The sequence below is a fragment of the Theobroma umbraticum genome, unplaced genomic scaffold (assembly GCF_002168275.2).
Source record: "Theobroma umbraticum cultivar Fairchild unplaced genomic scaffold, ASM216827v3 scaffold_56.0, whole genome shotgun sequence".
Classification (NCBI taxonomy): Eukaryota; Viridiplantae; Streptophyta; class Magnoliopsida; order Malvales; family Malvaceae; genus Theobroma; species Theobroma umbraticum.
The window spans coordinates 7,455,458-7,468,337 of NW_018397256.1; the positions used below are offsets into that span (position 1 = coordinate 7,455,458).

At 32.1% G+C, this 12,880-nt stretch overlaps 2 protein-coding genes across 2 annotated transcripts in view; both read left to right on the forward strand.

Annotated features, from left to right (window-relative positions):
• Window positions 1-1,510, forward strand: part of MAK10 (MAK10 homolog) — an 8,469-nt gene extending 6,959 nt beyond the window's left edge. Inside the window, exons 13-16 of the mRNA XM_021421555.1 lie at window positions 145-263; window positions 522-590; window positions 858-956; window positions 1,091-1,510. Coding sequence (XP_021277230.1) covers window positions 145-263; window positions 522-590; window positions 858-956; window positions 1,091-1,330 — 527 coding nt within the window. The 3' untranslated portion in view covers window positions 1,331-1,510. The remainder of the gene's footprint in view (window positions 1-144; window positions 264-521; window positions 591-857; window positions 957-1,090) is intronic.
• Window positions 1,511-6,391: 4,881 nt separating this feature from the next.
• Window positions 6,392-12,664, forward strand: LOC110411096 (ENTH/ANTH/VHS superfamily protein). The gene is made up of 16 exons (XM_021421116.2): window positions 6,392-6,544; window positions 7,218-7,342; window positions 7,436-7,505; window positions 7,650-7,747; window positions 8,664-8,805; window positions 8,897-8,997; window positions 9,538-9,621; window positions 9,781-9,831; window positions 9,941-10,006; window positions 10,089-10,154; window positions 10,248-10,328; window positions 10,432-10,509; window positions 11,034-11,183; window positions 11,297-11,372; window positions 11,615-11,727; window positions 11,871-12,664. The coding sequence occupies exons 2-16, from the start codon at window positions 7,244-7,246 to the stop codon at window positions 12,222-12,224; spliced, it is 1,629 nt and encodes a 542-aa protein (XP_021276791.1). The 5' UTR covers window positions 6,392-6,544; window positions 7,218-7,243; the 3' UTR covers window positions 12,225-12,664.
• Window positions 12,665-12,880: the final 216 nt, after the last annotated feature.

The window sequence follows — 12,880 nt, forward strand, 5'->3', positions numbered from 1 at the left end:
AAAAAAAAAAAAAGAATTGATGCATAAATCTGATTATACTAGGGTTTTTTTTTTTCTTTCAATGATCTGCATTTTATTTGTGTTTGTGAACAATGACCAAGCTTATGAATTGATTTTATGTGTTCCTTTACCTATATTGATCAGCTAAACGGAAGGGAAAGAAGAAAAGGGATTCTCCTAAAGATTTGGCTAGGGAATCTCGGATCCCACCAGCAGTTTTGTTCCTTCAATGCTATATATGTCTTGCAGAAGGACTTACAATGGTACCGGTGATTGTTTTATTTGTAAATTGCTATGTTTTATCCGGATTGTGAGTGGAAACAGTCTTCTAATCTAAGCCTTTGTTTCATTATTTTCATTTTGGTCTAAACTGTAGATTTCTGAGAAGAAGTTGATTGAATTTAAAATTGTCTTCTATATGTATATATATAACCAGCATATGCTGCTCATCTCTCATTTCAGTGTTTTGCTTCAATATTATCAACTCATGCTCTCTATTAATCTGTTCAGTCTCTTTACAGATGCTTGCTGCTTTGAGGAATGAAATCATGGTCTTGCAGAGTCCAAGCCCCTTTAATACTGAGCAGGAGGTGAAGTATCAAGTTTCCTCCTTACACCCACACACACGCATATGTAAATAGTTTACAAGGTGTTGCCATGGTGGCATTACCTAATATTTCAGTTTTCGACTGATGAATAATTTCAGTTCTTTTTCCTGTGTAAGTGCGTATATTTGACTAGAAGACTTCAAATTGGAAGTTCACCTTAATACCTTGAGAATGTGTTCAATTGTACTCGTTGAGCTATTTTATTAACTGCATCATCTTATGTTCTCACCCATGTTAACTTCTATCCAGAAATTTGTTCAGCATTTCGAGCTTTTACAAAGAGCCTGCATTCCTGATCATGTTTCATACCCATCATTCAAGGAATCAACAACTCAAGCTCGCTTTTCTGTGAGTATTTGCTAAGATCTCCACCCCTGGGTTCTCTTTTTCCTTATTTGTTTTACTCTTTTTGGTTTCTTTTTACATGTATGGATTTCCAATCTTCTCTCACTCGAAACATAACTGAGTTACTTTCTATCCAGACACTAGTTATGTATAATTACTTCAAGGATGCTCAGAGGATAGCTAAGGAGGTCAAGAGTAGTTTTTCCAATGATCCAGACAGATTGGCTGAACTCCGAAGACTAGAGCAAGTTGCAGAGCACAACAGTGTTGCCCTAAATCTGATTTGTCGGGTAGGAGCTCTTGACCCATCACTGAAGGTTTCTTTTGAGTTCAGCCATCATCCATTTTTCGCCACTGCCATTGTCAGGAGATCTTGAAGGTTTCTTTTGATGATCTCTACCAATTTTGAAGCACATATACAGGTTTAAGAAGCTTTTGAGTCTTGTGTAGCAATTGTAATATTAGCATGTTTTTAATCAATTTTCTTAATTATTTATAATATATGAATATTGTAATTGGAAAATAATAGCATGAAAATAAATACATTCTTTATGTTAATTTTCATATTCTCCTGCGCCCGCCCCTCCCCCCCCTTGGACCCAGCTTTCTATTTTTGTCTTTCTAAAGGAGTAAGATGTATCACGAAATAAAATGAGGATTGTGCGGTGCACTGCAAGGTAGATACATGCATGTTGGCATGCTAAAAGGGCCATACTTAGTATCATGCATAGGGCAAATCTCACAACTAAATCCGAATGGGATTTGATCGTTGTAATGCTTTAAAATAAAGATAAAAAATTTGGGTATTGTCAACTCAAACCAACATTTTATTTGTTTTCTGTTTTCTGATGACTGAATCTGCCAAATTTAGAGCTAATGGTTTCTTCCATGCAACGCCATTGACTTCCTGTAGCTTAATGTCAAAGATGGCTTCCCTACTCTTTGGTTTGTCTTGCTGTTCATTTTGTTTTCGCTTCCGAAATACTTGCTATTCATCTTTCTGGTAAACACAATGCATCAGAAAGGTTGCATGATTGAAGTACCTATTGACCAAACAGGCAATAATTTGACAGAGAAAGTTAGTTCATATATATATATATATATATATATATATTGCTGGATGATCAGGATTCCTAATAATAATATTATACTGTTCTCGGCAGATTGCTATTTCATTGCTCCTTTGGTACAAAAATACAGGGGATTTATGACAGTTGACAGACCACTGGAATAAAAAACACACTTGGAAAGCTAGTCTGCATAACTGCCCCCTGCTAGACTGTCTACGCCTAGATATATAGTGGACCGCAGTTGTCCTTAGATTATTAATTCTTTAATAAATTATTGATATTGAACTAAATATTAATTCAGATGTTTGTTAATTCATTTGTAAGCTTGCGAATATATTATTAATCCTTGATTTAGTAATTTTCATGTGTACAAATCTTGTACGTCCTGAAAAGGTAATCGGACGGTTTAGAAAATTTAGAAACATGTTTTCAAAAAGTGGATTAAATAAAAATCACAAAGAACAAATCAGTAAAAAAGGGTAGAGCTTTGGTGGAGCCCACCCACCAGCACCTCTTGTAACAGGGTACAGAAAGAAGTGAAAGGTCGAACTAAAACTTGGACCCAGGTTGTTGGTGGGGTCTACCTTTTATTTTTTATCTTTAGAATCATGACAGTTTTCTAAAAGACAAATCTTGCCCTTCAACACTGCCCATTTGACAGATCCTTTTCCAGTTTATTCCTTTGTTTTCTTCTAGTTTTGAAAGTGGAGGGTGCGATCGTCTTTTTCCATCATAGTTTTGTCCAAACATTTCACGTGATTTCCACGTGGAACCTACTTGGTTGTATAGACGAAAAATACCCTTGGATCTCTTGCTTATTGCCGGCTCGCGCCAATTAATAATTACTCCGATATATTATTATTTTTAAATAATATTAACTCTTTAAAATGTAAAATACTTTTTCTTGATTATCTTTCATTGAAATATTAATTTTTATTTTATTTCAAGGGAAACAAAATGCCTAATTTTTAAATTTTTACATCATTTGAAGAATGAATATTCAATTTCAAATGGAAAGAGTAATTCAATTTTCTCACTTATAGTGAATTTTAATATTAGTTTTTCAAATATTTTCATATCATATTTTGGAAAAAAAACATATATATATATATATATATATATTTCATTTCACCCTTTCCTCAAAGAAATATTGCTTTAACTACAAGTAGGTTGCAATTGAAGCATGTTTTAATGAAAATCTTATATAAAAAAATCAAGATCTTTTAAATATAAAACTTGTTCTTTACAATGGGAAAACTTTAATCAAACAGTTTCATTATGGATTGGATGAATTGTCCAAATCAAGCATTTTCAAGGCTTTTTTACTAAACTCCAATTCTTTTTTTCCTTTTTGTGAGGATGTAATTGTCGTTTTAGTATCCACAAATGGTTAAATTGACATATTTGCTAGGTTTGTTAGGCAACTTTAGAGGGTAATTTATTGTTGAAGAAATGTGTTTTGCATTTTAATAAATGATTTTTTCATGATTTTATATTTTGATTAATTGTGACAATATGAGTTGTCACTTTACGATTGCGATGAATTTAATATGTGCTCGAAGTCTAGTTAAGGTAAATAATCAAAAGACATAAGATTATACTATCTCCTTATGTTTATTAAAGTAATACTCAGTTAATTACCTCAAAAAAGAATATCTAATTATTAAAATATTTAATAAGTGATTTTACATTTTTTATTTTTTAAAATTAAATTAAAATATGCAAAAAACCTCTTGCTCCAAAATCTAATTGAACACACAAAGTCTTAATAAATTTTCTTTTTCTCGATTTCTCTTTGTAAATATCACTTTTGGTAATTTTAAAATTTTAATTTTTATTTCCATGCTTTATATATTTAAACAAGAACATTAAACTCTAAATTAAAGGAAGTTCTTTAAATTTCAAAGAAATAAATTGAAAAAGAAAGAAAAAAGCCCCTCATTTTAGGCAAAAAAGGTTAAAATGAAAGACAAACATCATTAGCTTCAAAGGTTGAAAGTTAAAATTTTGATCTTTGATTTTAAAAAGGTACATAACTAGAGACTATAGTGGGCCCAAGGCATCTTCTTCTAAGCTGATGCCAACCTTAAAATGTTGCTGAAAATTGTAAGGTCAGTTTTGTAAATAATGCAAAAGAGCAAGGGTATAATTACACTAAAGAAAATTCAAAAGTGGAGTCTTTCACCTAGCTGGCAGCATTAGGTGTTCTTGTTTCTAAGCGACTTCTCGCTCTAAAACGACAACTACGGTTCACCACAACTTTCTTTGGTCTTAAAAACCCGCTTCCTGTTTTTGGAACCCAATTTAGAAAAATCAAATCGAAAGGATAAATAATCCACTACATTCCAGTTACTTTGTAACTTGTATCCTTACACTCATCATCCTTCACATGATCCACCATCCAAACAAAGATTCTCAAAATAATTTTTGATTATTTTTAAGTATGATATCTATAATTTTTGTGGAAAATCAAATTAATCTTTTCATAATGTGTTTAAATAAAGATATTGTGTTTTTCCAAAAACTTGCACCTTAGTTTAACTCAAATAATAAGAAAGGAAATAATCTAAGTTTGAATTATAAATCCAATTCAAAGTCATAATAAAATTCAAAACTAATAATAATTTTGCAATTATCTATAAGCTATCTATTATATATATAAAAGCATGTGTCACAGATCGGAATTTAAGTTTAAATGTGTGTAATTTTAAATTTTAAAAATAAAATTTAAATAAGTATATAAATTAAGAACATACTTTCTCAATTCAAAAGATATACTTAATAAGTGGTAAAAAATTCATATTTATATACCCAAAATCTATTTGATGTTTTATATTTATAATATTTTACTCCTTTCAATTGTGCAACACCTTCATTGCGTTGGTTCTTTACTCGTAAAAGGGATAAACTCTTATACTAGTTCAGATCTACCTTGACTCTTGTGTATCTTATATCTCTTAGATTCATAACATTATATCTTACTCAATTATGCAACACTTTCGTTGCATTGGTTTTTTACCCGTAGAAGAGATTGACTTATTTACTAGTTTGGATCTATCTTGACTCTTATATATCTTATACCTATTTGATTTGTAACATCCTATTCTATCAAATTGTGCAAGTTGCACGGAGAGGACTCTTACACTAATTTGAACCTACCTCGACTTTTGTATATCTTATGAAGATTCCACATCAGTGAAAATTCAAGTCCGTGTGTAATTTTAAATTCTAAAAATAGAGTTTAAGTAAGTCTATGTATTATGAGTTCACATTCCTAAACCACAAAAACATGCTTGATAAGTAGTAGAAGGTTTATGTTTATATACCTAATATTCACCCCATTTCTTATTGATGTAAAATTTATGACACTATAAATAGTTAAAAAAAATTTATTTATTATATATTTAAATTTTTATTTAAAATAATTTTTATTAGTTATAATTATAAATTAATGATAATAAGATTTATCCAGTATATAGATAAGAATTCTAATTCTATTTAATAACATTTTTTATTATAATATGATTTACTTGATTTAGAATTCTCTATTCATTATATTTCTTAATTTTAGCTTATTAAGTTAAATAAATTCAAAATTAATTTTGAATATAATAAACAAATTTAACTACGATAATAAAAAATAAAATTTTAAATTTATTATCACTTCTACGTTTTGTTTATCATATTTTTAAATTATTATTTAGAATAATACTTATTAATTATAATTTTTAATTAAAATTATAATAATAAGATTTATTTATTATATAAATAAGAATTTTAATTTTATTGAAGCACAATTTATTATGAAAGTTTTGTTTTATAATTAAAAGAGAAGGATTCGAATCTGTTTTTCAAATATTCAAGTGCAATTTATTATTTATTAAGAAAGATTTACTTGGCTTTGACTTCCTTGTTACTTATATTACTAAATTTTAGTCATATCAAAATAAGAAAATTAATTTCAAATATAATAAAAAAGTAATTTAACTAAGACAATTAAAATTAATTAATTATATTTATTATTACTGCTATATTCAAAATAATTTTTTTTTTAATTTTATAGTCAAAATTTTAAAAAATAAAAAATAAATAGCATGTTAAATGACATACAATCCAAATGACGAAAAAACTAGTAACACAAAACAATAAATAGGGAACAGGGCAAGCACGTCAGAATGGGAACGAACGCAGAGTAACAAAACCCCCACATTATTTTACTCACCACTTCGACAGTACAAGTCTTACAATGCCGTATTCTGACACAAAGAAGAGAGAGCAGATATAGAGGAAAAAATAAAAAATAAAAAAAATGTAAAATAGATTTAAATATATGCAATTTACACCAAATATAATAAAATAATAATAATAAATAAATAATAAAAATGAATATCGACGCCGACGACCCAACAAAACGAACCAGAACTCAAATGCTCATTATTTATTCGACTTTTCTTTGCTCTCTCTAGAAGACCAGAACTCCACCGACCGATTCCTCTCTCTCTCTCTCTGATTCAGCCTCAGGTAAATCCTTTCTAAGCTGTTTGATCTCTTATTTCTTCAATATATATTGAAGATTAACATAATTCTAGAATTGTTGATTGATTTTCTTTTTCATTTTTATTTGGGTAGATCTTTTTTTTTTCCCTATGGGGTGGTAAGTCAAAGATAGGTACTTTTTGTTTGATTGAATTTTGAAAATTTTCAGTTTCATTTTGTTTTGCTAGCTGGATTTTGTTTTGTTTTGTTTTGTTTTTCTTTTCCATATTTAGTTTGGTTTTGATTGGCTGTTTTAGCTTGTGCAATGGTTTCATTTCATGGCATCGAAAGGGAAACTTTGTAAGGGATTTGTTTAAATTTCTTAATTTTCATATTGATTAGTCCCGCTTTCTTCTTCTTCTATGCTGTGTGTGTGTTTTTTTTTTGGTTATGTGAATTTGTCCAAATGTGCTGATGAGAGTTAAAAGTGCTTATTCGATCATATAGACAATTAATAATTATGGCATAATAGATCTTATTGGGTGTTTTGCGAACTTCAAGAGTTGAGGCTAAAGATAATGTTTTTAACGAGTTCAAGGAATTACTGTTTACTTTCAATGTTCAAAGATGAATTTTATTGCATAGTTTGAGGAAAATTGAAGTCTGTATGAAGGAGAGTAATGTTGTATAAATGATGGTTTGATTTTTTATTTTTTAGAATTTTGTGATTGGGAGGGGGAGAGAATGTCTGGCGGGGGTACTCAGAAGAGCTTGAGGAAAGCACTTGGAGCCATCAAGGATACCACCACTGTTTCATTGGCTAAAGTCAACAGTGATTATAAGGTGGTTTAGCTGAATATAGTAATAATCCTCTTGATGGTTTTTCAAGTATGGATGTTGCTGATCCTTTTTGGTTATGCATTTTGTGTTTTGCAGGAATTGGATATTGCTATAGTTAAGGCCACAAATCATTATGAACGTCCTGCAAAGGAAAAACACATAAGAGGTGGGTACCGGGCTTTCTTTTCTAATTTTTTATTCCTTCCCTAGGTAGATGGTGATAGAATTATTTAGTTTGAGTCTTGATCTGCCCATAAAGAGAGCACCTTATGGATGATCTATAGATAATACTTGTTTTTCCTTTCGACAGCTATTTTTGCTGCCATTTCAGCTACTAGGCCTCGGGCTGATGTTGCCTATTGCATCCAGGCTCTTGCAAGGCGGTTATCAAGGACGCATAATTGGGCGGTATGTTAATATTATTAATAATGTATTGTGATCGGATAACTGAGGATAGAGATGTGCCGATATGAGTTAGCATGTGTTACCATAAAGATGCAAAATTCTAGCCTTACTTTGAGAGAGAAATTAGTGATTAAATAATTAGATCCCTGTTATTTAATATATTATAATAGTGTTATCTATAAGTTTTAAACTCTTATAAAATATATAAGGCCATCACAGTTGAACAAATGATACAAATCAAGACTCTGTGTCTGATTCATGATCGAGGAGAGAATGTTGGACTTGGATGTGAAATGTTTTATAATGAAAAGAAACTGAAGACAATTAAAGCTTCTATTTTTAAAGAAGTTGAGCAAGATTTTGTGCTTTGAATAGACATATATGATTTGTTGCTTGCTTCCTAACTTCTAGACTATAAAGTCTAATTCTGATAGAAGCTATAGTAAGATGAAATTTAAGTTTGAATAGTTCCTTGCTTGACACTTCATTCTGTTTGATCCTTTTATATCTGTTTCCTTGCTCTATGCCAGGCTTCTCTATGCCTTTATTATTTTAAAGGAGAAAACTCTGACAAGTGAAAATTTTGATTCCATAGTATGTCAGGTTTAAAATATAGTGTAATTAAGATTCTCTGATTTGCAAGTTTCAGTTACATCTTCTATCATCGGAATTATACATTCAAACTGGAAACTTATGACAGGTTATCATTGTGAATGCTGAGAACTTCAGAGCAATGATTTATTATGGAATTATGGATTGTTTGTTTACTTGATGGTGACTTTGATATCAAGAATATTTGTTGGCTTGAATCCTCATTTATTAGTTTAATTGGAAACCTGATCTCTGCAAACATTAACAATCATATTGTGTTTGATGGCTTTTGCTGAAATTTGGTGGACTGACTGTTGTTTGAATTTAGGTTGCATTGAAAACTTTAATAGTCATTCATCGTGCTCTGAGGGAGGTGGACCCTACATTTCATGAAGAAGTCATTAACTATGGCAGAAGTAGAAGCCATATGCTTAACATGTCTCATTTCAAGGACGATTCCAGCCCGAATGGTATCATATCGTATCTTCAGTGAATCCGTGTTATTAATTTACATGAGAATTACATTTCTTGTTTAAAAATTCTTAATCATGTGCTACGCAGCATGGGATTATTCTGCCTGGGTTCGCACTTATGCCTTATTCTTGGAGGAGAGGCTGGAATGTTTTCGTGTCTTGAAGAATGATATTGAGATGGACCGCCCAGTAAGAAGCTTATGATTTCAATATAATCTTTATTCTTGATTCTATAATTTTTGTTTAATTTCTGTTATTTGTTAATTGGAAGGCAAATTGCTATCCTTTTTTTTTTTTTACGAATTTTCTGCAACATCATAGCTAGTATTTTTTATGGCACTTGCATAGAGTTCCAATATTTGTGTGGTTCAGAATTCAGAATTAGAACTCTATTTTTCCTTTAAATAAATTAGTCATGCCCCTTCAGGTTAGTTCTTAAATAATCTACTTTAATAACACTTCATTTTATGGCACCCCATATTGTTTTAAGCTATTGTTATTTTCTAACCTCCCTTCCTGCCATCACTTTTCTCTGCTCTAGTTTTAGTGCCTGGAAGCATGCATGCACATCTATAACTGTGGGATTTTAATTTAATTGGATAAAATTACCCTGTGAGGACCTTATTTTTGTCTCTCTTGTTAGACTTGTAACTATGTCTCTTATAAGCTGTTTCATTTTGTTGAAACTGAACTATCTGGAGAATTCATAGAATTTAAATTTTCTTGCAGAGAATGAAAGATTTGGACACTGCAGAGTTGCTTGAGCAGTTGCCAGCTTTGCAACAGCTCCTTTTCCGCGTTCTTGGCTGTCAGGTGAGTATTTAATGCCTATTTTTTTACTATACATGGATGTGGCATGCAAAATGGTCTGGTTGTGATAGTTGTGTATCTCTTTATATGTCATGTTCTACAAATCTTCTGTTTTTTGTTCCCCTTATTATTGGTGAGGAAATTAATGGAATTTCTATGCAGCCACAAGGTGCAGCTGTTCATAATTTTGTAATCCAGTTGGCGCTTTCAATGGTATGGTATTTTTTTTAAGAGATATACTATCTGTCTACACTTCCCATGTTTGTAGAGTTAATTTGGAAATTACATTCTCTTGTCTTTGTCATTTTGTCATTTCAAACAGGTTGCTTCTGAAAGTGTCAAAGTTTATCAAGCTATAAGTGATGGTACAGTCAATCTCGTAGACAAGGTAAGATGTGGTATTAGATTTCTAAATAAGATGCTTTTTTATTCATTGAATCATGTGTATATGATGCTCTGAACTATGACAGTTCTTTGAGATGCAACGTCCAGATGCTATGAGGGCTTTGGATATATACAGGAGATCGGGGCAACAGGTAAAATGGCTGTTCCAGTATTTTTAAGATTATGTCCTAGTGTATATTAAGAGGATTCCAAACTTTGGGGGAATTAACACTTTGTACTTGCAGGCAGAGAGACTTTCAGAATTTTACGAAGTATGTAAAAGTATTGATATTGGGCGCGGAGAAAGGTTTATTAAGATAGAGCAGGTTAGGAATCTCCACCTTTGGTGCCTTCTGAAACGGAGTTTTTTGTCCTTGAATCCTCATGAATTTTCATTAAAAACTAATTTTTTTGGTGTTTGTGTTAAAGCCACCGGCATCATTTCTACAAGCCATGGAAGAGTATGTAAGAGAAGCTCCACGGGCTTCTACAGTCCGCAAAGATCAGGTCTAGATAATATCTCTGAGAAATTGATTGTGGTTGAACTGGAAGATATTTTAATTTATATATATTTCTAGGACTTTGCATACATGCAACTCGATGTAACATATGTATGTATTTATATTTGTAAACTTCATCCTATGTAGCTTATGAATTTTGTAAGAATAGCTTTGTTAGATTGGCTTGTGGATTAGAGTAATGTGATTTAAAGTTTTTTGTTAACAAAGTAATAGGAGAGAATGGTTTTTGCTCCTTTTCTTTAAATGAGCGATGATTCACCCATTTGTGCAATTCTAGACAATTTCGCATACTTTGAAATCAAATTTCTATAAAGTCTAGGATCAACCCAATTTTCATTGTTGTTTTTTCCGTTGAATTATTATTCATATATAACATTATCTTACCATCTCTATGATATATGTTCTTTTTAATTGTTTATAAAAGTCCTGTTTTGAAATTTTACTACTTTCTATTAATCTAACAAAAGTCTGCAATGATTATTGTTACACGTTTTATTTTTGAACAAGCAGGTTGACAAACCCAAGGAGGTGTTGGCCATTGAGTACAAGAAAACCCCGGAGGTGCAGGAGGAACGTAAACGTTCACCATCACCTCCTCCTCCTGGACCAGAAAAAGTGGAAAAAGTGGAAGAGCCTATTGTTGAACCACCGGATTTGTTGGTAACTTCGTAGTCTCTTTTTGTTCTTGTTATTAACTGTTCTGTTATAAGAGAAATTAGCTGTTCATCTGAAGTTTTTCTAGTTTCATTATGAGCTCTTCCTTTTGTTCCTAGGGTTTAAATGATCCTGTCCCAGTTGCCTCAGAATTAGATGAGAAGAATGCCTTGGCATTGGCTATTGTTCCTGTTGGTGAGTCTGAGTCCCTTTTCAGTAATTCAATGATACACAGCATGAAACTTCAACAACTCACTTATTTACTGGTTTTAACCACATATATGAACTTGAATACTTTAAAATTTGTCTTAGATCTTTGAATTTATAAGCTCCTAAGCAAATTCTCTTGGTTGTTTAAATTGGATCAACTCTGCTTCAATGGCTTATTTCTTGTTGGAGAACTGTGATATTATGTTTTCATGGTGGTGTTCTTGCAGAGCAAATGACTTCTGCTGCTGCTCCTGTTCAAACCAATGGTACTACAGGCTGGGAATTGGCACTTGTCACTGCTCCAAGTTCAAATGACGGTGCCACTGCTGCTAGCAAACTGGTAATTTTACTTACATTGTTTCTCCTCTGTGAACCTTTCAATATGTATGCCATATCACAAGGCTGTTGCATATTACAATGTAATGGTTTTGTCCAGGATTTTAAACATGTGTGTTCACTCACTGATGCTATTTTAATTGAAAGGCGGGAGGACTTGACAAGCTTACATTAGACAGCCTGTATGATGATGCAATCAGAAGAAGCAACCAGAGCGTGACCTATAATCCCTGGGAACCAGCTCCTATGTCTGGTGCCATGATTCAACAACCAGCGCATGACCCCTTTTATGCTTCCAACATGGTTGCTGCTCCACCTTCAGTCCAGATGGCAGCAATGGCCAATCAGCAGCAGGCTTTTATGTTGCAGCAGCAGATGATGATGATGGGCCAGCAACAGCAGCCTTCAAATCCTTTTGGCAATCCTCATGGAGCCAGTGTCCACCCTTACGGCTCAGGTATGCCAGTTCAAGCACACAATCCATATGCAGGCCTTTTATAGATGCGTTGTGCGAAGAACATGTTAATGTATCTTGAAGCACAGGAAGAAGAAATATGCCAATTGTCAGCTGTGAATTTGGAGCATGGAAAATGCTTGAAGGAGTAGGAAATTGTGTACCATATGTTGTGAATGTGCAGTAGTTAGCTAGGTTAAGATTCTTTGTTAAATAATTAGTGAGAGAGAGAGCATTTTGTTATTGATTATTTTCATTGATTAAGGTTGGTAATAATGCTTGTAGACTTGGTTAAGTTTTTTCAATTTTTCTTAAACCTGAAAAAGTGTTGATACTGAAGCAGGAGCTTTGTTCCTGTTTTGTTTCAGGATTTTACCCCCTTTTTTTTTTCATTTTGGGTCTTTTAAGGTTGTAGATGATAGAAATGATTTGTAATATTTTGAACTGTTCCTACGCTCTTATATGATGAGGAGGCATGAGTTTTAAATTTCTGGCCCTTGGTTCTTATTAGTTGGGCACATACTAATTGGGTTTTCCCCTACTTACTGGCTTGTAATAAAAGATGGTAGCTTAGTTAATTTAGGGTACCACCCCTTACGAGTAGCTGTAACTTGCTAGGTAAGTCAACATGGATTTGCTTATATATTAAGCCAGTTAAGGTAAACCGAAGATGGCCAACATAAATAGAAATCGCACCTGCAGC